General features: G+C 35.4%; 2 protein-coding genes across 4 annotated transcripts in view; one reads left to right on the top strand and one right to left on the bottom strand.

Moving 5' to 3' along the window:
- Nucleotides 1-24,720, bottom strand: part of LOC142237241 (neurobeachin-like protein 1) — a 272,260-nt gene that overhangs the window by 127,948 nt on the left and 119,592 nt on the right. The gene's annotated exons all lie outside the window — the stretch shown is intronic.
- Nucleotides 3,926-14,693, top strand: LOC142233392 (uncharacterized). Its single transcript, XM_075304291.1, has 5 exons — nucleotides 3,926-4,039; nucleotides 4,111-4,305; nucleotides 4,375-4,659; nucleotides 13,487-13,681; nucleotides 13,810-14,693. The coding sequence occupies exons 1-5, from the start codon at nucleotides 4,028-4,030 to the stop codon at nucleotides 14,173-14,175; spliced, it is 1,053 nt and encodes a 350-aa protein (XP_075160406.1). The 5' UTR covers nucleotides 3,926-4,027; the 3' UTR covers nucleotides 14,176-14,693.

The raw sequence follows: 24,720 nt of genomic DNA, 5'->3' as shown, positions 1-24,720 counted from the left end.
AATAATAAAAAAAATTGATAGTCTGTTGCATTTTTAAATAATCTTTTGAATTTGAAAAACAAAACAAAAACAATTACATTATTAGAAATCAGATACTATGTAGTTCCGATGATATCAACAACTCAGCAGAGATGATATTGAGACAAATGTTGTAGGGTATAGGACATAGCAAGAGTTCTACTGATAATCAAATTTTTTATTCGATCCACTATAGGATGGGGGTATAGTAATTTTGTGCTTCCGTTTCCCAGCAAAAATAAATGGAAATTTTTTTCACAAACATTTCCTTTTAAGCTCAAGCAACATTTCCTTTTAAGCTCATCCCAGGATCTTCTTTCAATAGCCACTTCCTATGATGCTCTTTTTAACAAGTCTTAGTAATGGTCGTTTAAAATGAACATTAAAAATTTTCCCCAATCAAAGATTGCAAACAAGCATAGACATCAATAAAGAACAAGTATATACGGCCGTAAGTTCGGCTAGACCGAAGCTTATGTACCCTCCAACATGGATTGCGTAGAAACTTCATCTAAACACTGCCATCCACAATCGAATTACTTAAGTTGCGGTAACGCTTGCCGATGGCAAGGTATCTTAAAACCTCCTAACACCATCTTCTAAATTGTATGTAAGTCCATACGTGGTATATATTAAATCAAAATAGATCGATTCAATACGTATATAATTCAGTTTGACAAAGTAGACATAAAATTTTGACAAAATTTTCTACAGAAATAAAATTTTAACAAAATTTTCTATAGAAATGAACCGATATGGACCAATTTTTGTGTGATTGGACCAATTTTGGTATGGTTGTTAGCGACCATATACTAACACCACGTGCCTAATTTGAACCGGATTGGATGAATTGTGCTCCTCCAAGAGGCTCCGGAGGTCAAATCTGGAGAATGGTTTATATGGGGGCTATATATAATTATGGACCGATATGGACCAATTCTGGCACGGTTGTTAAAGATCATATACTAACACCATGTACCAAATTTCAGCAGGATCAGATGAAATATGCTTCTCTTGGAGACTTCGCAAGCCAAATCTGGGGATCGGTTGATATGGGGGCTATATATAATTATGAACCGATGTGGACCAATTTTTGCATGGTTGTTAGAGACCATATACCAATATCATGTACCAAACTTCAGGCGGATCGGATGAAATTTGCTTCTCTTTGAGGCTCCGCAACCCAAATCTGGGGATCAGTTTATATGGGCGCCATATATAATTAAGGACCGATGTGGACCAATTTTTGCACGGTTGTTAGAGACCATATACCAATACCATGTACCAAATTTCAGCCGGATCGGATGCAATTTGCTCCTCTTTGAGGCTTCGCAAGCCAAATCTGGAGATCGGTTTATATGGGGTCGATATACAATTATGGACCGATGTGGATCAATTTTGGCATGGTTGTTAGAGACCATACACCAACATCATGTACCAAATTTCAGCCGGATCGGATGAAATTTGCTTCTCTTTGAGGCTCCGCAAGCCAAATCTGGGGATCGGTTTATATGGGGGCTATATATAATTAAGAACCGATACGGATCAATTTTTGCATGGTTGTTAGAGACCATATACCAACATCATGTACCAAATTTCAGCCGGATCGGATGAAATTTGCTTCTCTTTTAGGCTCCGCAAGCCAAATATGGAGATCGGTTTATATGGGGGCTATATATAATTATGGACCGATGTGGACCAATTTTTGCATGGTTGTTAGAGACCATATACCAACACCATATACCAAATTTCAGCCAGATCGGATGAAGTATGCTTCTGTTAGATGCTCCACAAGCCAAATCTGGAGATCGATTTGTATGGAGGCTATATATAATTATGGACCGATATGGACCAATTCTGGCACGGTTGTTAAAGATCATATACTAACACCATGTACCAAATTTCAGCAGGATCAAGTGAAATATGCTTCTCTTGGAGACTTCGCAAGCCAAATCTGGGGATCGGTTTATATGGGGGCTATATATAATTATGAACCGATGTGGACCAATTTTTGCATGGTTGTTAGAGACCACATACCAATATCATGTGCCAAACTTCAGGCAGATCGGATGAAATTTGCTTCTCTTTGAGGCTCCGCAACCCAAATCTGGGGATCGGTTTATATGGGCGCCATATATAATTAAGGACCGATGTGGACCAATTTTTGCACGGTTGTTAGAGACCATATACCAATACCATGTACCAAATTTCAGCCGGATCGGATGCAATTTGCTCCTCTTTGAGGCTTCGCAAGCCAAATCTGGAGATCGGTTTATATGGGGTCGATATATAATTATGGACCGATGTGGATCAATTTTGGCATGGTTGTTAGAGACCATATACCAACATCATGTACCAAATTTCAGCCGGATCGGATGAAATTTGCTTCTCTTTTAGGCTCCGCAAGCCAAATCTTGAGATCGGTTTTATGGGGGCTATATATAATTATGGACCGATGTGGACCAATTTTTGCATGGTTGTTAGAGACCATATACTAACACCATGTACCAAATTTCAGCAGGATCAGATGGAATATGCTTCTCTTTAAGGCTCCGCAAGCCAAATATATATATATATATATATATATATATATATATATATATATATATATATATATATATATATATATATATATATATATATATATATATATATATATATATATATATATATATATATATATATATATATATATATATATATATATATATATATATATATATATATATATATATATATATATATATATATATATATATATATATATATACATATATATATATATATAAAGTTAATATACCCCCCACCTTATGGTGGACGGTATGGTTAGTGTTAGGTTAGGTGGCAGCCCGATGTATCAGGCGCACTTACACTATTCAGTTCATTGTGATACCACATTGGTGCACTTCTCTCTTATCTGCTGCCCGATTCCATGTTAAGCTCAATGACAAGAGACCTCCTTTTTATAGCCGAGTACGAACGGCGTTCCACATTGCAGTGAAACCACTTAGAGAGGTGGTTACTGAGGTGGGATAATCCACCGCTGAAAAACTTTTTGGTGTTCGGTCGAAGCAGGAATCGAACTCACGACCTTGTGTATGCAAGGGGGACATGCTAACCATTGCACCACGGTGGTGGAGGGTATAAAAAATGTTCTGCGATTTCACGACTTCGAAAGTCGACGACGATATTAAAATTCCAAAAATCGACTTTTCGAAATTTCAAAAAAAAATCCAAACATCAAAAATTCCACTTTTGCAAAAGCCGGAAAAGAAATTTAAAAAAATCGAAAATTTGATTTTACCCATTTTTGAAAAAGTCGATAGATCGACGTTTTGCGGTTCAATACACTATACCACCGATTTTGCAGTATAACATATATTGAGCAGCAATAATATAATTTTTAATTGCGCATTGAGAAAATGCTGCTACAGTAAAGCAACACCTACCTACTTGCGTTAAAATTGAAATTGCTGCCGCTGCACGTCATGTTGTTCACTTTCATAGCCCTCCTTGTGTCTATGGCTTCTAGGCCTATTTTGAAGCATTTGAGAAAATAAGCGGCCACCAGCATTGTTTCGAAAGCTTCAATTGGGCGAGGACGATTTTGCATCGAGATTGGATCAACGCATTTTTGTTTTTTGCTTTTTGGAAAAAAAAAGAAACCTCACAGCAAAAAATATTTTCGAAGCTGTCTGTGAGAGTATGAGAGCTGTTGTTATTGCAGATTTTAGGCTCAATGTTGTTTTTGAGTGTTTGCATAAATATTTTTCTTGAAAGGGGCCATTTACGGTGGAGGGAATCGCAGGGAGAGCAATAGCCTCGCACTGAGACAACATTTGCAACTGCAAACAGACAGCCAGAGGTGGCGAATGCAATTTTTTTTTCGTTTGATATAAAAAGAATTGTTTTCCAGAGATAGAACCACACATAGCATTCAGCACTTGCTATAGATTCAAGCGAGACCAAGACGCGTGTGGAACTCTTAACAAGAAACACAAAAACAACAATGGTTCAAAAGGCAAGTCTAAATAGAATCCAATAGGATGTAGCAAAAGGATTACATGGGGATCGTCATTTATCTCTTTGCAGTTTCTAATCGTTAGTGCCCTAGTGGCTGTTGCCTCTGCTGTGGTCATTCCTGCTCCCGCCTATCCAGCCTATCATGGTCCCGCCTATCCAGCCTATCATGGTATACCCGCAGTGGCCAAGGTTGCTGTGGCCAAAGTAGCTGCACCAGAGCCTTATGACCCTAATCCTCAATATAGCTACAGTTATGATGTCCATGTAAGTCCACAAAAATTTGTATGGAAATTATGAATATCCATGAGAGGAATTTCGTTCTCATCTTCACAGGATGCTTCTACCGGTGATATTAAGAGCCAACAGGAATCTCGTAATGGTGATTCGGTCCAAGGTTCCTATTCTTTGATTGAGGCCGATGGCAGCCGACGAGTAGTTGAATATACAGCCGATCCTGTGCATGGTTTTAATGCTGTTGTCCATCGTGAGCCAGCAGCTGTTAAAGTAGCTCCAGTTGCTAAAGTTTTGGCTCCAGCCCCTCTCTATCATGCTCCAGTGGTTGCCAAAGCTGTTTTGCCAGCCTATCATGGTTTGCCTGCCTACCCGGCTTATCACCACTAAGAAGTTTTCCCTACGATAACCGAGAAGAAATGCTTATGTTGACGGACTTGCCTTCCTATTACAATGCCAATGGACATGGTTCAAATCAAAACTAAGATCACGCCTCCATGATCGTTTTCATATCTCATTTAACAACTCACACAATTCGAGACAAAACCCTACGGACCTCTCAATCTCTCCCCACGAAAAAAAAATAATTTCTTTTCTCGGAAAAGAAATTTTAGATCAACGAAGTTTTCGTTTGTTGTTACCTTCAAGTCAAACATAGTTCATTGGAGACAACGGATGACAATGGGTGCCTTAAAAAATATTACTTGCCATCTTTACCAATAAAGGAAAATTTCGCGGCTTAAACATTTCGTTTCGGAGAAAAGAATTATTTTTCTTTTGTGGGCCTCATCCAATCCAATCTTGTTTAGAATTGAATCTTTGTCATGCCAAGATTCCTGGAATGTTTAGTTTAATCCTGTAATAAGTGGGGTTCTTGATGTTGTTATAGTCATTATTTCCAATGTTTTTTTTTAGGAATTCATCATGTTTTTTGTTTTTATAACGAATTTAATGCATTTTTGTTTCTTTCATTCCTAAACTGGGAATTTTAGGAAAACATGCAATTGTCTTATTTAAATTTGTTGTAGTTTGTTTAGTTATTTTATAGTATATTTGACCGCGATAAAGTTATTTATTATGTTTAATAATATAAATATATTTGTATACATATATATATATTTAATAATAAACAAAAATCGAGGAAGTTTTTCTTAAACGAATGAATGCAATGAAAATTAATTTTTGTTTTATTTCCCCAAATGAATAAATCGAAAGCAAAGATTTTGATCTGAGATAGGAATCTAACTTTAAATGTCGATCAATGAATTTTGTCTATACCCTGCAAGAAAGTGAACCCTCTATGGCACTAAAGACAATTGACTTATATGGCTCCAGAAGCCAGAGTTTTACCCTAATTTGCTTAAATTTGTGCACAAGAAGAACAATTAGTACTATAGTCAAGTTTGCCAAATTTTATTGAAATCGGTTCAAATTTAGATATAGCTCCCATATATATCTTTCGTCCGATATGGACTAATACGGTCCCAGAAGCAGGAGTTTTACCTCAATTTGGTTGAAATTTTGCACTAGGAGTACAATTAGTTGTGTAGTCAAGTGTGCCAAATTTTATTGAAATCGGTGCAGATTTAGATATAGCTTTCATATATATCGTTCGCCCGATTTATACGCATATGACCACAGTGGCCAATCTTTTCCTCCGATTTAATTGAAATTTTGCACAGGGAGTAGAATTAGCATTGTAGCTATGCGTGCCAAATTTGGTTAAAATCGGTTCAGATTTATATATAGCTCCCATATATAGCTTTCGCCCGATTTACAATCATATGACCACAGAGGCCAATTTTTTGCTCCGATTTAGTTGAAATTTTGCACAGGGATGAAACATGACTCTAAACTCACTCCTCTCTACACTCCTGAGTCCAATCGAAAGTCGGCTGAGTGGACAGCGACCGGTGAACCGTCTCCGAAGCGTGGAAAGACTCAAAAGTCCGCTGGCAATGGCAAGCTGTTTAATAGCCTCTGTTGTTTGGGATGCGCATGGAATAATTTTTATCGATTATCTTGAGAATGGAAAAACCATCAACAGTGACTATTATATGGCGTTATTGGAGCGTTTGAAGGTCGAAATCGCTGCAAAATGGCCCCATATGAAGAAGAAAAAAGTGTTGTTCCACCAAGACAACGCACCGTGCCACAAGTCATTGAGAACGATGACAAAAATGCATGAATTGGGCTTCGAATTGCTTCCCCACCAACCGTATTCTCCAGATCTGGCCCCCAGCGACAATTTCGTGTTCTCAGACCTCAAAAAGATGCTCGCAGCGAAAAAATTTTGCTGCAATGAAGAGGTGATCGCCGAAACTGAGGCCTATTTTGAGGCAAAACCGAAGGAGTACTACCAAAATGGTATCAAAAAATTGGAAGGTCGTTATAATCGTTGTATCCCTCTTGAAGGGAACTATGTTGAATAATAAAAACGAATTTTGACAAAAAAAAATGTGTTTTTCTTTGTTAGACCGGGGACTTATTTATCAGCCAACCTGTTAATATAGTCGGCCCGCCCGACTTTAGACTTTCCTTACTTGTTTTTCTTGAATTTGTTAAACAGTTAAAATTTTTTAAAATTAATCTAAATTTTCTAAAATCAACCACAATTTTCCTTCGTGGTGGATTTAGTGTGTCTTGAGGGTATAAAATTAACCCTTTCACAACCGATGTCCACCTAGTAGGAAATTCGAAAACGACACCAAACTCTATTTCCCCACTTAGTTTCGATTTATTTATTTCTCGATGTTATTTTAAGTAGAGGCTTTAATCTAAATAAGCTATAAATATTTTCCATATTGGTGAGCAATAAAATGCATTTTTATAAACTTCTTTAACACTAAACGAAAAATACGAAATTTTGAGTCCATTTTTCTACTGTATGTCTCTAATAAATGGACATTGGACATACAAAAACTATAGCTGATATTTTTTCGGGTTCTTTTTTGAATTTTTTCTCACACTTCGATAGATATAATAGGTCAAATAGCACTTTTTTTCATAGAGTTATCTGGTCATAATTGAAGAATCAAGTTTTCAGAACAAAATCATATAACTCTTGAAGTAATTGAGGTAGGACCTCAGAATTACAATTTTTATTCCAAAAAAGAAAAATTCAAGTTTGTAACATTAGGTTTATTTCCGTAGTGAAAGGTTTAGGTTAGGTTAGGTGGCAGCCCGATGTATCAGGCTCACTATTCAGTCCATTGTGATACCACATTGGTGAACTTCTCTCTTATCACTGAGTGCTGCCCGATTCCATGTTAAGCTCAATGACAAGGGACCTCCTTTTTATAGCCGAGTCCGAACGGCGTTCCACATTGCAGTGAAACCACTTAGAGAAGCTTTGAAACCCTCAGAAATGTCACCAGCATTACTGAGGTGGGATAATCCACCGCTGAAAAAATTTTTGGTGTTCGGTCAAGGCAGGAATCGAACCCACGACCTTGTGTATGCAAGGCGGATCACCGTGGTGCAATGGTTAGCATCCACGGTGGCTCCCTAGTGAAAGGTTTAAAATTCGTGAATATATCTCATTTATCGAATTTTCATTCGTTTGGCACTATTTGGCAGTTTAAAGATAAATTTAAATTTTTTGGACAATTAAATATCACAATCAAGGAATAAAAAGTAAAAAAACAAAAATTAAAATAGGTATTTGAACCTGTGTCGTTTGAATTTTTCACTTCCATGGAAGTTATTTTCAGAAGGTTTTGCAAATCATGAGAATTTTCAATATTTTGTTGACTTTAAAAAGAAAATTAAAACAATCTGTCAAAAAACTATTTGATAAAAATTTCCACGATGGGGCCAACGACCGAATTATGAGGCAAAACTTACAAAAAATCGCTTATACAAATTTGGCATAAATGGTGTATATAATGTCAGAAGAGCTCATAGTTATATAATTCATAATTTTCAAATGGACTCGCTCACCATAACCGTTAATAAAAGGTGATACGGTCAAAATTTGGTCAATATAAACTTGACGTATTTCTTTCAATTTTGCATTTAAAAAACCTGAACACCCCTCATTTTGAAGGTGTGTGTGTGTGTACACACAAATGCCGTCCAAGCAAGAAGAGCAGCGTATCAAAATTTTGCTCGCGCATCGCGAAAATCCGAGCTACTCGCACGCAAAGCTGGCAAAATCGCTAAAAGTTGCCAAATCAACCGTTACAAATGTAATTAAAGTGTTTGGGGAACGTTTGTCGACAGCCAGGAAGTCTGGATCGGGGGAAATCGAAAACCGGAAGCCGCTGAGACGACAAAGAGAGTTGCCGGTAGTTTCAAGCGAAACCCTAACCTCTCTTTCCGAGATGCCGCAAATAAGCTGAGTGTATCGTCTACAACCGTGCATCGAGCCAAAAAACGAGCCGGACTATTGACTTACAAGAAGGTAGTGACTCCAAATCGCGATGATAAACAAAATACGACGGTCAAAGCGCGATCCCGGAGGCTGTACACGACGATGCTGACGAAGTTTGACTGCGTGGTAATGGACGACGAAACCTACGTCAAAGCCGACTACAAGCAGCTTCCGGGACAGGAGTTTTATACGGCAAAAGGAAGGGGAAAGGTAGCAGATATTTTCAAGCACATAAAACTGTCAAAGTTCGCAAAGAAATATCTGGTTTGGCAAGCCATCTGTACCTGTGGCTTGAAAAGCAGCATTTTCATAGCTTCCGGGATTGTCAACCAAGAAATTTACGTGAAAGAGTGTTGGAATAAACGTCTGCTACCTTTCCTGAAGAAACACGGTTGTTCCGTACTGTTTTGGCCGGATTTGGCATCTTGCCATTACGGTAAAAAGGCCATGGAGTGGTACGCCGCCAACCACGTGCAGGTGGTTCCCAAGGACAAGAACCCTCCCAACACGGCAGAGCTCCGCCCAATTGAGAAATACTGGGCTATTGTCAAGCGGAACCTAACGAAGACCAAAAAAACTTCTAAGGACGAGCAGCAGTTCAAGGCAAACTGGCTTTCTGCGGCGAAGAAGGTGGACAAGGTGGCTGTACAAAATCTGATGGCAGGTGTCAAGCGTGAGGCCCGGCAATTCGGATTTGGAAAAGCGAAAGCCTAACTGAATATTTTTCCTGAATTTTATACTAATTGAACTTGAAAAAGAAATTTAATTTGATTTTTTAAATAAACGATTTCACCGATTCCCTTGACCAAATTTTGGCCGTATCACCCTTTACCACATTCGTCCGCAAATGTGATTTTTTTTCCGCCACACTGAGGAACAGAGTATTATAATATTGTATATATGTTTGAAACGCCCAGAAGGGGACGAAATACACACATGGTGTCTATAGCAATACGGCTTAGAACCGACCTCTGAGCCGGTTGCCACAGTTTCTTAAAATTCTACAAAAATTTTAAATTTTTTACTGTTTTGTAGATTTGTAGAATTCTTGATTTTGGTAGATTTTCCAAAGGGGTACTTCTTTGTAAATTTTCAATTGAAATAAACTTTTGACAAAATTTTCTATAGAAATAAAATTTTAACAAAATTTTCAATAAAATTAAAATTTTGACAAAATTTTCTTTAGAAATAAATTGTTGACAAAATTTTCTATACAAATAAAATTTTCACAATTTTAAAATTTTGACAAAATTTTCTATAGAAATAAAATTTGGACAAAATTTTCTATAGAAATAAAATTTGGACAAAATTTTCTATAGAAATAACATTTTGACACAATTTTCTATATAAATAAAATTTTGACAAAATTCACTATAGAAATAAAATTTTGACAAAATGTTCTATATAAATAAAACTTTAGACAAAATTTTCTATATAAATAAAATTTTGACAAAATGTTCTATATAAATAAAATTTTGGCAAAATGTTCTATAGAAATAAAATTTTGACAAAATTTTCTATAGAAATAAAATTTTGACAAAATGTTCTATATAAATAAAACTTTGACAAAATTTTCTATATAAATAAAATATTGACAAAATTTTCTATATAAATAAAATTTTGACAAAATTTTCTATATAAATAAAATGTTGACAAAATTTTCTATAGAAATAAAATGTTGACAAAATGTTCTATAGAAATAAAATTTTGACAAAATTTTCTATAGAAATAAAATTTTGACAAAATTTTCTATAGAAATAAAATTTTGACAAAATTTTCTATAGTAATAAAATTTTGACAAAATTTTCTAAAGGAATAAAATTTTGACAAAATTTTCTGTAGGAATAAAATTTTGACAAAATATTCTATAGAAATAAAATTTTGACAAAATTTTCTATAGAAATAAAATTTTGACAACATTTTCTATATAAATAAAATTTTGACAAAATTTTCTATAGAAATAAAATTTTGACAAAATTTCCTATAGAAATAAAATTTTGACAAAATTTTCAATGGAAATAAAATTTTGACAAAATTTTCAATGGAGGTAAAATTTTGGCAAAATTTTCTATAGAAATAAAATTTCGACAAAATTTTCTATAGAAATGAAATTTTGACAAAATTTACTATAGAAATGAAATTTTGGCAAAATTTTCTATAGGAATAAAAGTTTGACAATTTTTTTACAGAAATAAAATGTTGACAAAATTTTCTATAGAAATAAAATGTTGACAAAATTTTCTATATAAATAAAATTTTGACAAAATTTTCTATATAAATAAAATTTTGACAAAATTTTTTACAGAAATAAAATTTTGACAAAATTTTCTATATAAATAAAATTTTGACAAAATTTTCTATAGAAATAAAATGTTGACAAAATTTTCTATAGAAATAAAATTTTGACAAAATTTTCTATAGGAATAAAATTTTGACAAAATTTTCTATAGGAATAAAATTTTGACAACATTTTCTATAGGAATAAAATTTTGACAAAATTGTCTATATAAATAAAATTTTGACAAATTTTTCTATAGAAATAAAATTTTGACAAAATTTTCTATAGAAATAAAATGTTGGCAAAATTTTCTATAGAAATCAAATTTTGACAAAATTTTCTATAGAAATAAAATTTTGACAAAATTTTCTATAGAAATAAAATTTTGACAAATTTTTCTATATAAATAAAATTTTGACAAAATTTTCTATAGAAATAAAATTTTGACAAAATTTTCTATATAAATAAAATTTTGACACAATTTTCTATATAAATAAAATTTTGACAAAATTCACTATAGAAATAAAATTTTGACAAAATTTTCTATAGAAATAAAATTTTGACAAAATTTTCTATAGAAATAAAATGTTGACAAAATTTTCTATAGAAATAAAATGTTGAAAAAATTTTCTATAGAAATAAAATTTTGACAAAATTTTCTACAGAAATAAAATTTTGACAAAAATTTCTACAGAAATAAAATTTTGACAAAAATTTCTATATAAATAAAATTTTGACACAATTTTCTATATAAATAAAATTTTGACACAATTTTCTATATAAATAAAATTTTGACAAAATTCACTATAGAAATAAAATTTTGACAAAATTTTCTATAGAAATAAAATTTTGACAAAATTTTCTATAGAAATAAAATTTTGACAAAATTTTCTATAGAAATAAAATTTTGACAAAATTTTCTATAGAAATAAAATTTTGACAAAATTTTCTATAGAAATAAAATTTTAACAAAATTTTTTATAGAAATAAAATTTTGACAAAATTTTCTATAGAAATAAAATTTTGACAAAATTTTCCATAGAAATCAAATTTTGCAAAATAAGATTTTTTTTAGAAAATCTAAAAAAAAAAATTGTCCAAATCGGTCTAGATTTAAATATACGTATACTTTTACAATAGTCTTTAAATTTGATATTATATATTTTTTTGGGCTTTTTGGCTTCGAAAAGTACACTTTTAATACACCTGGTTACAACTACAAATCCAGTGGACGTGCATGTGTGCTGCATGTTCACTTGGAATCGTTTTTTAGGTGATAAGAGAACTAGAAGAATGATGATATATTGTTGTTACCTTAAGATCGTAAAAGATTTAAGATCTTTTAAGGCTAAGATTTTCAATATTCTCGATGTAACGTTTTTATTCAATAAAGAAATTAGTATTCATTTGGAACTCAACCAGAAAAGAACGTTTTTATTTATTTGGGATTTTAAACGAAGCTCACTGTAAACAATGAATCTTACTTCCTCCCTTACTGGGAGGAAAGAACTGTTGATCCCACTTGTAGAAATCAGGCGATACATATATATGGGGGTTATACCTAAATTTTATCCGATATTTTCCTAATTCTAGCGTTCATCCTTGAATAAAAAAAAAACAAACAAAACATTCCGTACCAAATTTCATCAAATTTGGTTAAAAATAGAGATTTGAAACTTCCAAATAACAAATACATAAACGGACCCTAGATCGACTCAGGAGGTGACTCTGATCCAAAAAGCAACACTTTGGCTACACTTTTTTCTGCTGAGACTATCTATGAATCTAGCTAGCTAACATTTGCATGTTCAAATTTTTTAGTGGCAACATTTATCAAATATTGGAAAACCGTAGAAAGACATACGCATAAATATTGAGAATTTTGTAAAGACAGGAAAAACTGATCAATAACAAAATGGTTTCGCCTTCATGTTTCCCAAAATTCAAGCAAAAAACTATTGGGTCAAGACGACAAACAAGAACTGCAATTGCAGCAGCCAATGTAAAAGACCTATTTCAAGAAAAACAAAATGTACCACAAAAAATTCTGATATCAATGCGTCGTCGAGGCATATTATTGCCCGCTTGATTTTTGTTGTTGTTGAGGCGGTTGTTAACCCGACCGGGTGATTGCTTATATGCGTGGCAAACTACTTTTCTACAATATAGGCTTTTATAGGCCGCAATGTTGATTTAATTTTTGCATAAATATTTTTTTTTGTTTTGTTTGATTTCTGCTAGACAAGCGGGCGGTGGCTGATACAGCCGCCACATGAGCCTATGTGAAATAAAAAAAAAATAATAAAAACGGCCTCAAAAATCTCGGCTGGCTGTGAAGTGAACGTCAAGAAATGAAACGCTCTTTTTTCAGTATAAAAGGAATTGTCAAAGCCGTCTAGAATGGCACACAGCATTTAGCACTTAAACGGATTAAAGCAAAGCGGCACCCAAATCCCAGAATACGGACACAAAGACAAAATGATACAGAAGGCAAGTTCTCTAGCGAAACAAAAGAAAAATTAGAATTTGCTCGATGGAGAAATTAAAATTCCATTTTATAGTTTTTAATTTGCAGTGCCTTAGTGGCCGTAGCTACTGCCGTGGTCCTTCCGGCTCCAGCTTATCCCGCCTATCATGGTGCGATTGCCAAATATGCTGCTCCTGTATTGCCTGTGGCCAAGTATGCAGTTGCCAAAGTGGCTGCCCCAGAACCCTATGATCCCAATCCTCAATACAGCTTTAGTTACGATGTCCATGTAAGCTTAACAATTTGGAAAACCATTTTGGATTTATATTAATTTCTAAAAAAATATACCCGGTAATACTGATTCTTTTCCTTTTCCTCCATTTTCGTTCTTTATTCCAAAATAAATTTCCGCAATAGGATCACAGTACCGGTGATGTCAAGAGCCAACAAGAAACTCGTAATGGTGATGCCGTTCAAGGTTCTTATTCACTAATTGAGCCCGATGGTACTCGCCGTTTGGTAGAGTATACCGCAGATCCAGTTCATGGCTTCAATGCTGTCGTCCATCGTGAACCGGGTAAAGTAATAGCTCCTGTGGCCAAAGTTTTGGCCCCAGTAGCTAAGGTCTTGGCTCCAGCTCCACTTTATCATGCTCCAGCGCCTTTGTATCATGCCCCAGCACCCGTGTATCATGCAGCGCCAGTAGTAGCCAAGGCTGTGCTACCAGCTCCAGCTCCCTTAGCTTTCCATGGCCTACCTGCCTTTGCTGGCTATCATCACTAAGTCCTTTGCCATATCCCACTAGGCCTCTAAATGGAGGCTAATACTTGATGTTGACGATTTAGGCTATTTCGCCATGGCTATGCTAACCTACTGAACTGAGATAACACAGCTGCGCTTACGCACAAAGCACCTGATTTTATTTTTAAATACAGATCTTGCGCCAATCATGCGTATTCTGATGTTATAGTCACCGAAATAAGCGATTTGTCAGAGACTAATCTGAATATTTTCTACCATATAATGAATACATGATTGTCCTACCCCTCTACCCCCTTTCATCCCCGATAGATCTTATTATCCTCTTGCTATTCTTTTTGTTTTTTGTTTTTAGGATATTTTCGCTTTTGTTGTAATTAGTTTTAAGTTCCTTTGTATTTCCCCCCCCCCCCCCCCCCCCAACAAACTACTTTTAAACAAAAACAAACAATCAATGTAAATATGCAATATTTTATAAATAAATAAAAAATCGAGGGAGTTCTTTTTGTATAAAAAAGTATGAATGCAATAAAATGCATATATGTATTTTGTTATAATTTAAGAGAAGCAGCGACATAAGTACACCGGAAAAAATTTTGTCATAAGTCTAAAGATTTCATGGCCTTCATATAAGTATGGCATTTTTGCCTAGCATAGAAAATGCGAAGCTTTTTACTGAGGCAAAAATCGATAAAGTTATCATGGAAGTCATTTTGTCCTTACATTTACTTGGAGCCAAAGATTTTGACCTTCTCTTAAGGATTTTGATATGGATTCAGAGCCAAAGATGTGGTTTCTTTAACGTAAAGACATTTTTTAAACTCTAAAAAAATGTTTACGAGGAATCGAAGATTTTGACCTTTTTATACCCTTCACCACTACTGTGGTACAGGGTATAATAAGTTTGTGCATTTGTATGTAACGCCAAGAAGGAAAAGTCTGAGACCAATCTTTTCGTATACCGATCGGCTTAGAATTAAATTCTGAGTCGATTTAGCGATGTCCGTCTGTCTGTCTGTCCGTCCGTCTGTCTGTATATGTAATTTTGTGCACAAAGTACAGCTCGCAATTTAAGTCCGATCGTCTTCAAATTTGGCATAGGGCCGTTTCTTGGGACAGAGACAATCGCTATTGGTTTTGGAAAAAATCGGTTCAGATTTAGATATAGCTGCCATATATATTTATCCCCGATGTGGTCATAGTTAGCGTGTTTATCAACCGATTTTCTTGAAATACCGTACATCCAAATATTTTATGAATCTCGAAAATCTTGCAAAATATCAGCCAAATCGGTTCAGATTTAGATATAGCTCCCATATATATCTTTCGTCCGATCTAGACTCATATGACCCCAGAGGCCAAAGTTTACTACCGATCTTTGTGAAATTTTGCACAGAGGGTAGAATTGACATTTTACCAATGCTTGGTAAATTTGATTGAAATCGGTTCAAATTTAGATATAGCTCCCATATATATCTTTCGTCCGATTTGAACTTATATGGCCACAAAAGCCAGAGTTTTGCCGTGATTTGCTTCAAATTTTGCACAAGGGGTACGTTTAATAGTACCGTTAAGTGTGTCAAATTTTGTTAAAATCAGTTCAGATTTAGATATAGCTCACATATATATCTTTCGCCCGATTTTGACTTATATGGTTCCAAAAGCCAGAGTTTTGCCCTGACTTACTTCAAATTTTGCACAAGCGGTACTTTTTACAATACTATTGTATGTGCCAAATATGGTCAAAATCGATTCAGATATATATATATATAGCTCCCATATATATCTTTCGTCCGATTTGAACTTATATGGCCTCAAAATCCAGGGTTTTGCCGTGATTTGCTTCAAATTTCGCACAAGGAGTACGTAGTAGTATAGGTAATTGTGCCAAATTTGGTTGAAATCGTTCCAGATTTAGATATGGCTCCCATATATATATCTCCCGTCCGATTGGCAATCATATGACCAGGGAGGCCAAAGTTATACTGCCATTTACGTGAAATTTCGCATAGATAGCAGATTTATTATTCTAACTATACATGTCAAATTTAGTAAAAATCGGTTCAGATTGTATATAGCTCCCATATATACGTACACCAGAGTTGGGGAAATATGGTAGACTGTTTCATATTTTAGACCCATTTTCAATGGGATTTTCCTCCAATTGACTGGACAGTTTCCACAGAGAATACAAATATGGCCAAAATTCTCACACTTTACACAAAATTCTGTGATGATTTCCCCATATCTTAGCCATATCCTACACACTGCAATGCCAAAATTTCCACAGAACGGATGAGTTTTAAATAAGGCTCCAAGTCGCCCGACTAGACCAAATAATATATCACAACCCACACTTGACCACATATGTTGGCGATATCTAACCAATATCCTTGTAAAATCTCTACTGCTGAGTAGAAAAAGTTGTAAATATTACTCTAATTGTCCTATATCTCGAATACATATGTATCGCCTGAAAAATCATAAATCTCTTTTGTACAATTGCATTAAAATTTTCTCTCGCTTCATATTTCCCATATTTTTTACTAACATTATGTTTCATCCCAGGGCGTTAGCCGATTGAAATTTTAATTCTAGAGTTTTTGTAGAAGTACAAAAAATTGTTTCCATTAAAAGTATTTGTATCTGGAAATGCAAACCTTTATATAGCTCCCAGAAAATTTTAAGTAGTGAGATGGTAACACAAATGTTTGTCTACATAGTGGTGAAGGGTATAATATAGTCGGCTCCGCCCGACTTTAGACTTTACTTACTTGTTTAATATTGAGTCTGAGCGAAAGATGCGGCTCCTTTAACGTAAAGACCTTTTTTAAGGGACCCATCTAGCTTTAAATCTACGATCAATAAAATAATAATTACGACACAGATTTCAGATAGAGCCGTTATGGACAAACAAATGCCAATTCCAATTCCAAATAAAAAATGTTTTCTTAACTCCAAAATAAAAAACTTTAAACCAAACATGCGAAATCCTCAAAATAAGTCTTAACATATATTTGAAGAGGTTTTATCTTACATCTAAACATTCAATATATCAGCTAAATTTAAAAACGATTCCTTTAAATCAAAAATGTTTTTCTTTACATTAAGGAAATTTTACTTTAATTCAAAGATATACGGCGAAAACGAAGAGACGTGTCCTAACTTCAACTAAAACAAGTAAGGAAAGTCTAAAGTCGGGCGACTATATTATACCCTGCACCACTTTGTAAATCCACATTTTCTATACCATATCAAATCCGTCAAATGTGTTGGGTGCTATATATAAACTTTATGTTCCCATATACATATATTTAAATCTGACTCGATCTGGGCAAAATTTGTTAAACTTATGTAAACTTAAAATTTAAGTCGGCTAATGCCCTGGGTGGAACAAAATGTTATTAAACAAGTGAGTAAAGTACAAAGTCGGGCGAGGCCGACTATATCATACCCTAAACCATCCCTACTGAATTAAAGGGTGATACGGTCAAAATTTGGTCAAGGGAAAACGCGTGTAAATCGGTGAAATCGTTTATTTAAAAAATCAAATTAAATTTCTTTTTCAAGTTCAATTTGTATAAAATTCAGGAAAAATATTCAGTTAGGCTTTCGGTTTTCCAAATTCGAATTGCAGGGCCTCACGCTTGACACCTGCCATCAGATTTTGTACAGCCACCTTGTCCACCTTCTTCGCCGCAGAAATCCAGTTTGCCTTGAACTGCTGCTCGTCCTTAGCAGTTTTTTTTTTGGTCTTCTTTAGGTTCCGCTTGACAATAGCCCAGTATTTCTCAATTGGGCGGAGCTCTGGCGTGTTGGGAGGGTTCTTGTCCTTGGTAACCACCTGCACGTTGTTGGCGGCGTACCACTCCATGACCTTTTTACCGTAATGGCAAGATGCCAAATCCGGCCAAAACAGTACGGAACAACCGTGTTTCTTCAGGAAAGGCAGCCGCCGTTTATTCAAACACTCTTTCACGTAAATTTCTTGGTTGACAGTCCCGGAAGCTATGAAAATGCTGCTTTTCAAGCCACAGGTACAGATGGCTTGCCAAACCAGATATTTCTTTGCGAACTTTGACAGTTTTATGTGCTTGAAAATATCTGCTACCTTTCCCCTTCCTTTTGTCGTATAAAACTCCTGTCCCGGAAGCTGCTTGTAGTCGGCTTTGACGTAGGTTTCGTCGTCCATTACCACGCAGTCAAACTTCGTCAGCATCGTCGTGTACAGCCTCCGGGATCGCGCTTTGGCCGTCGTATTTTGTTTATTATCGCGATTTGGAGTCACTACCTTCTTGTAAGTCGATAGTCCGGCTCGTTTTTTGGCTCGATGCACGGTTGTAGACGATACGTCCATCTAATTTGCGGCATCTCGGAGAGAGAGAGGTTAGGGTTTCGCTTGAAACTACCGGCAACTCTCTTTGTCGTCTCAGCGGCTTCCGGTTTTCGATTTCCCTCCGATCCAGACTTCCTGGCTGTCGACAAACGTTCCCCAAACACTTTAATTACATTTGTAACGGTTGATTTGGCAACTTTTAGCGATTTTGCCAGCTTTGCGTGCGAGTAGCTCGGATTTTCACGATGCGCGAGCAAAATTTTGATACGCTGTTCTTCTTGCTTGGACGGCATTTTGACAACTGAAGAGTGAATTCCAAAATCAAAATAGGAGCAACATTCTACACACACACACACCTTCAAAATGAGGGGTGTTCAGGTTTTTTAAATGCAAAATTGAAAGAAATACGTCAAGTTTTTATTGACCAAATTTTGACCGTATCACCCTTTAGTAAACATAAGCATTTGTGGGGTATCATTGGTATAGGTTTTGGAGATTTCCATATTTAAGAACATAAATGGGGGTATATGTTTATTGGAGTCTTGTCACAATCTGTGCAGAAATGTCTGATATTAAGAGCTTAAGTTTATTTTGCACCTAAAGAGAGTATGCCACTAATATTGAGTCCATTATTTAAAAAAGAGGAAATCGGTCAATTAGTTGTGGGTAATAAATCCAAATTTGTAAAAATCGGGCAATATTATTATGTAAGAGCTGCATGTAAGTCTAAATACGATCAGCTAGTACATCAAAATTTCAAATTTGAATAACATTGGTTAATAAATAAGAGTATTATGGCCAAATATGCCAAAATCGACTGATGCATAACAAGTTGGCTGATGAGTCCCCGGTCTGACACATAAATGGCGTCGCTAGTATTTAATGCATATTATTTTTATATAGTACTAACCTTCAAATGATTCGTGTCAAAATTTGAAGTCTGTAAGTCAATTAGTTTGTGAGATAGAGCGTCTTTTGTGAAGCAACTTTTGCTATTGTGAAAAAATGGAAAAAAAAGAATTTCGTGTTTTGATAAAATGCTGTTTTCTGAAGGGAAAAAATACGGTGGAAGCAAAAACTTGGCTTGATAATGAGTTTCCGGACTCTGCCCCAGTCCAGCGTGGTGAAATGACCACGGAGGACTCTGAACGCAGTGGACGCCCGAAAGAGGTGGTTACCGACGAAAACATAAAAAAAAAACACAAAATGATTTTGAATGACCCTAAAATGAAGTTGATCGAGATAGCAGAGGCCTTTAAGATATCAAAGGAACGTGTTGGTCATATCATTCATCAATATTTGGATATGCGGAAGTTCTGTGCAAAATGGGTGCCGCGCGAGCTCACATTTGACCAAAAACAACAACGTGTTGATGATTCTGAGCGGTGTTTGCAGCTGTTAACTCGTAATACACCCGAGTTTTTCCGTCAATATGTGACAATGGATGAAACATGGCTCCATCACTACACACCTGAGTCCAATCGACAGTCGGCTGAGTGGACAGCGACCGGTGAACCGTCTCCGAAGCGTGGAAAGACTCAAAAGTCCGCTGGCAAAGTAATGGCCTCTGTTTTTTGGGATGCGCATGAAATAATTTTTGTCGATTATCTTGAAAAGGGAAAAACCATCAACAGTGACTATTATATGGCGTCATTGGAGCGTTTGAAGGTCGAAATCTCGGTAAAGCGGCCCCATATGAAGAAGAAAAAAATGTTGTTCCACCAAGACAACGCACCGTGCCACAAGTCATTGAGAACGATGGCAAAAATTCACGTATTGGGCTTCGAATTGCTTTCCCACCCACCGTATTCGCCAGATCTGGCCCCCAGCGACTTTTTCTTGTTCTCAGACCTCAAAAGGATGCTCGCAGGGAAAATTTTGGCTGCAATGAAGAGGTGATCGCCGAAACTGAGGCCTATTTTGAGGCAAAACCGAAGGAGTACTACCAAAATGGTATCAAAAAATTAGAAGGTCGTTATAATCGTTGTATCGCTCTTGAAGGTAACTATGTTGAATAATAAAAACGAATTTTGACAAAAAAATGTGTTTTTCTTTGTTAGACCGGGGACTTATCAGCCAACCTGTTATACCGTGATTTGACGATTTCGAAAATTCTGGATAGTCTGGCCTACAACCATATAGAACTATCTGGATACAATTTATCTAACAGCACATATTCAAGTGGTTATCTTCATTGCCTACAGCCACCTGGTTATCTTCATTGCCTACAGCCACCTTTGTCGTTTCTGCATATCTCGTAATTTAGCTGACATATGGTTGTGCTCATATTACTACAACAATAATAAAACTAAAGGGGTTACTACAATTATTGTGAAACTAAGAACACAAAAAATGTTTAGGAAAGTACTAGAAAATAAAGAAATGATTTTGAATGTTATGACGTAATTTGACCGTTACAATTTGAAATTTTAAATTAACGGAAACTAATTTGAACAAGTATATACGACCGTAAGTTCGGCCAGGCCGAAGCTTATGTACCCACCATCATGGATTGCGTAGAAACTTCATCTAAACACTGCCATCCACAATCGAATTACTTAAGTTGCGGTAACGCTTGCCGATGGCAAGGTATCTTAAAACCTCCTAACACCATCTTCTAAATTGTATGTAAGTCCATACGTGGTATATATTAAATCAAAAAAGATCGATCCAATACGTATATAATTATGTTTGACAAAGTAGACATAATTTTGACAAAATTTTCTACAGAAATAAAATTTTAACAAAATTTTCTATAGAAATGAACCGATATGGACCAATTTTTGTGTGATTGGACCAATTTTGGTATGGTTGTTAGCGACCATATACTAACACCACGTGCCTAATTTGAACCGGATTGGATGAATTGTGCTCCTCCAAGAGGCTCCGGAGGTCAAATCTGGAGAATGTTTTATATGGGGGCTATATATAATTATGGACCGATGTGGACCAATTTTGCACGGTTGTTAGAGACCATATACCAATACCATGTACCAAATTTCAGCCCGGTCGGATTCAATTTGCTCCTCTTTGAGGCTTCGCAAGCCAAATCTGGGGATCGGTTTATATGGGGGCTATATATAATTATGGACCGATGTGGATCAATTTTTGCATGATTGTTAGAGACCATATACCAACACCATGTACCAAATTTCAGCCGGATCGGATGAAATATGCTTCTCTTATGAAATATGCTTCTCTGGGGATCGGTTTATATGGGGGCTATATATAATTAAGGACCGATATGCACCAATTTTTGCATGGTTGTTAGAGACCATATACCAACACCATATACCAAATTTCAGCCGGATCGGATGAAATATGCTTCTGTTAGAGGCTCCACAAGTCAAATCTGAGGGTCCCTTTATATGGGGGCTATACGTAAAAGTGGACCGATATGGCCCATTTTCAATACCATCCGACCTACATCGATAACAACTACTTGTGCCAAGTTTCAAGTCGATAGCTTGTTTCGTTCGGAAGTTAGCGTGATTTCAACAGACGGACGGACGGACGGACATGCTTAGATCGACTCAGAATTTCACCACGACCCAGAATATATATACTTTATGGGGTCTAAGAGCAATATTTTGAAGTGTTACAAACGGAATGACAAAGTTAATATACCCCCATCCTATGATGGAGGGTATAATAAACTTAAACCTAGAAATATAAAATTCGTAACAATACTTTATGATCTATAGACTTAAAATCTATGTCGGCTAATGCCCTGGGATGGTACACTATGTTAGTGAAAAAAATATAGGGAAACATTTTAATCTGAACCAATTTTGAGGCAACTTCGCAAAAGTGTATTTATGATTTATCGGTCGATAGATATGTATTAGATATAAAGGAAAATTTGAGTCACTTTTACAAGTTTTCGACTTAGCAGTGGCGATTTTATAAGGAAAATGTGGGTATTTCGGCCATTTTTGCCCAAATCGGAAAACATATATATGGAAGCTATATAGAAATCTGAACCGATTTCAACCAAATTTGACATGCATACTTAGTATTTTAATTCTGGGAGACACCGTGGTGCAATGGTTAGCATGCCCGCCTTGCATACACAAGGTCGTGGGTTCGATTCCTGCTTCGACCGAACACCAAAAAGTTTTTCAGCGGTGGATTATCCCAACGCAGTAATGCTGGTGACATTTCTGAGGGTTTCAAAGCTTCTCTAAGTGGCAGCTTTGCCAGAATTGTTTCACCAAAAACCGCTAGATTTGCCCAAAAAATAGCTAAAAAATGCTAAAAAATAGCTAGAAAAAAAGCTAAATTGTTTGTATCAAAAGTCACATTTTTGATTGAAATTTAACAAACTTAAAGGCTTTATTTCACTTACAATGCATATTATTTTCATTTTAATTACACTTCTGTGAGACTGTAACAATATCTAAGGCATATTAGCTCTGTTTGCGTATTCGATACATTTTGATTACTATCACAAATTTTTTAATGGAAGTCCTTCGTTTTGTGGGAGCTACCTTCCCAACACCTCTATTTTATTTACTTGTTATTTTAAAATATTAAATGATCTAAGCATGCTTTAGATTTGGTAAAAAAATGATTTGTCATTTTTTTAAATAAAATTTTAGTTTGGATTTGAAATTGTGAAAAAATTCGAAATACATTACTTTTATTTAAATTGTAGAAAATACCTATAGTTTACATTTCTCAGTAAAAACATTTTCCTTTTCTTCATGAGCTATCAAAGTGCTTTAAAAACGTGCTAACGCAAACTTAAATTTCCAAATTCAGACTCGACTTCAAGTAAAGGGTGATTTGTTAAGAGCTTGATAACTTTTTTTTAAAAAAAAACGCATAAAATTTGCAAAATCTCATCGGTTCTTTATTTGAAACGTTAGATTGGTCCATGACATTTACTTTTTGAAGATAATTTCATTTAAATGTTGACCGCGGCTGCGTCTTAGGTGGTCCATTCGGAAAGTCCAATTTTGGGCAACTTTTTCGAGCATTTCGGCCGGAATAGCCCGAATTTCTTCGGAAATGTTGTCTTCCAAAGCTGGAATAGTTGCTGGCTTATTTCTGTAGACTTTAGACTTGACGTAGCCCCACAACAAATAGTCTAAAGGCGTCAAATCGCATGATCTTGGTGGCCAACTTACCGGTCCATTTCTTGAGATGAATTGTTCTCCGAAGTTTTCCCTCAAAATGGCCATAGAATCGCGAGCTGTGTGGCATGTAGCGCCATCTTGTTGAAACCACATGTCAACCAAGTTCAGTTCTTCCATTTTTGGCAACAAAAAGTTTGTTAGCATCGAACGATAGCGATCGCCATTCACCGTAACGTTGCGTCCAACAGCATCTTTGAAAAAATACGGTCCAATGATTCCACCAGCGTACAAACCACACCAAACAGTGCATTTTTCGGGATGCATGGGCAGTTCTTGAACGGCTTCTGGTTGCTCTTCACTCCAAATGCGGCAATTTTGCTTATTTACGTAGCCATTCAACCAGAAATGAGCCTCATCGCTGAACAAAATTTGTCGATAAAAAAGCGGATTTTCTGCCAACTTTTCTAGGGCCCATTCACTGAAAATTCGACGTTGTGGCTCGTTAGTAAGTCTATTCATGATGAAATGTCAAAGCATACTGAGCATCTTTCTCTTTGACACCATGTCTGAAATCCCACGTGATCTGTCAAATACTAATGCATGAAAATCCTAACCTCAAAAGAATCACCCTTTAGAAATTATTTTATATATACGTTTTTAAAATAAAGTGTTGAAAAACATCTTCTATTTTTGAACGCTATTTTGGTTTGTGGTTAAGATGCAAAAACTCCTCACATTTAAAGACTATTTCATTAATTCTTCCTTCTTTCATGAAAACATACCCATTTTTAAGTTGAATCACTTAATTATAAGGACAAAACGACTTTATCGTCTTTTGGACAAGGAAAACAGTTTATATAAAAGAAATTCACAAATGCTATTATAACCAAAATTCGCGTTCGTATTTTAAGGAGACGACAATATTCTACTATTTTAATTTAGTAATATCGTAATAACTTTAGAATATTATAATAACATAAAAAGGATAAACGAGTCAAATGATAATATTCCCAATAATTTACTGACAGTTTATCTAACAAATTTGTATGGTAATAGTAGATTTAAAGTTTACGATAACTTTTATGTATATAATGAAAAAACTTTAATGTTTCACCTGAGCTTTGAAATATGTGGAAACCCTTATACTTGCAG

Source organism: Haematobia irritans, chromosome 4, assembly GCF_050003625.1.
Source record: "Haematobia irritans isolate KBUSLIRL chromosome 4, ASM5000362v1, whole genome shotgun sequence".
Lineage (NCBI taxonomy): Eukaryota > Metazoa > Arthropoda > Insecta > Diptera > Muscidae > Haematobia > Haematobia irritans.
The sequence above is the reverse complement of the archived record's forward strand: the minus strand, read 5'-3'. Positions and strand labels throughout refer to the sequence as shown.

Excerpts from the sequence above, each read along its gene's own strand:
- LOC142233392 (XM_075304291.1), top strand. Across the intron at positions 4,660-13,486 it reads CCTACCCGGCTTATCACCAC|TTTTTAATTTGCAGTGCCTT; the intron begins TAAGAAGTTTTC and ends TCCATTTTATAG. Across the intron at positions 13,682-13,809 it reads GCTTTAGTTACGATGTCCAT|GATCACAGTACCGGTGATGT; the intron begins GTAAGCTTAACA and ends TTTCCGCAATAG.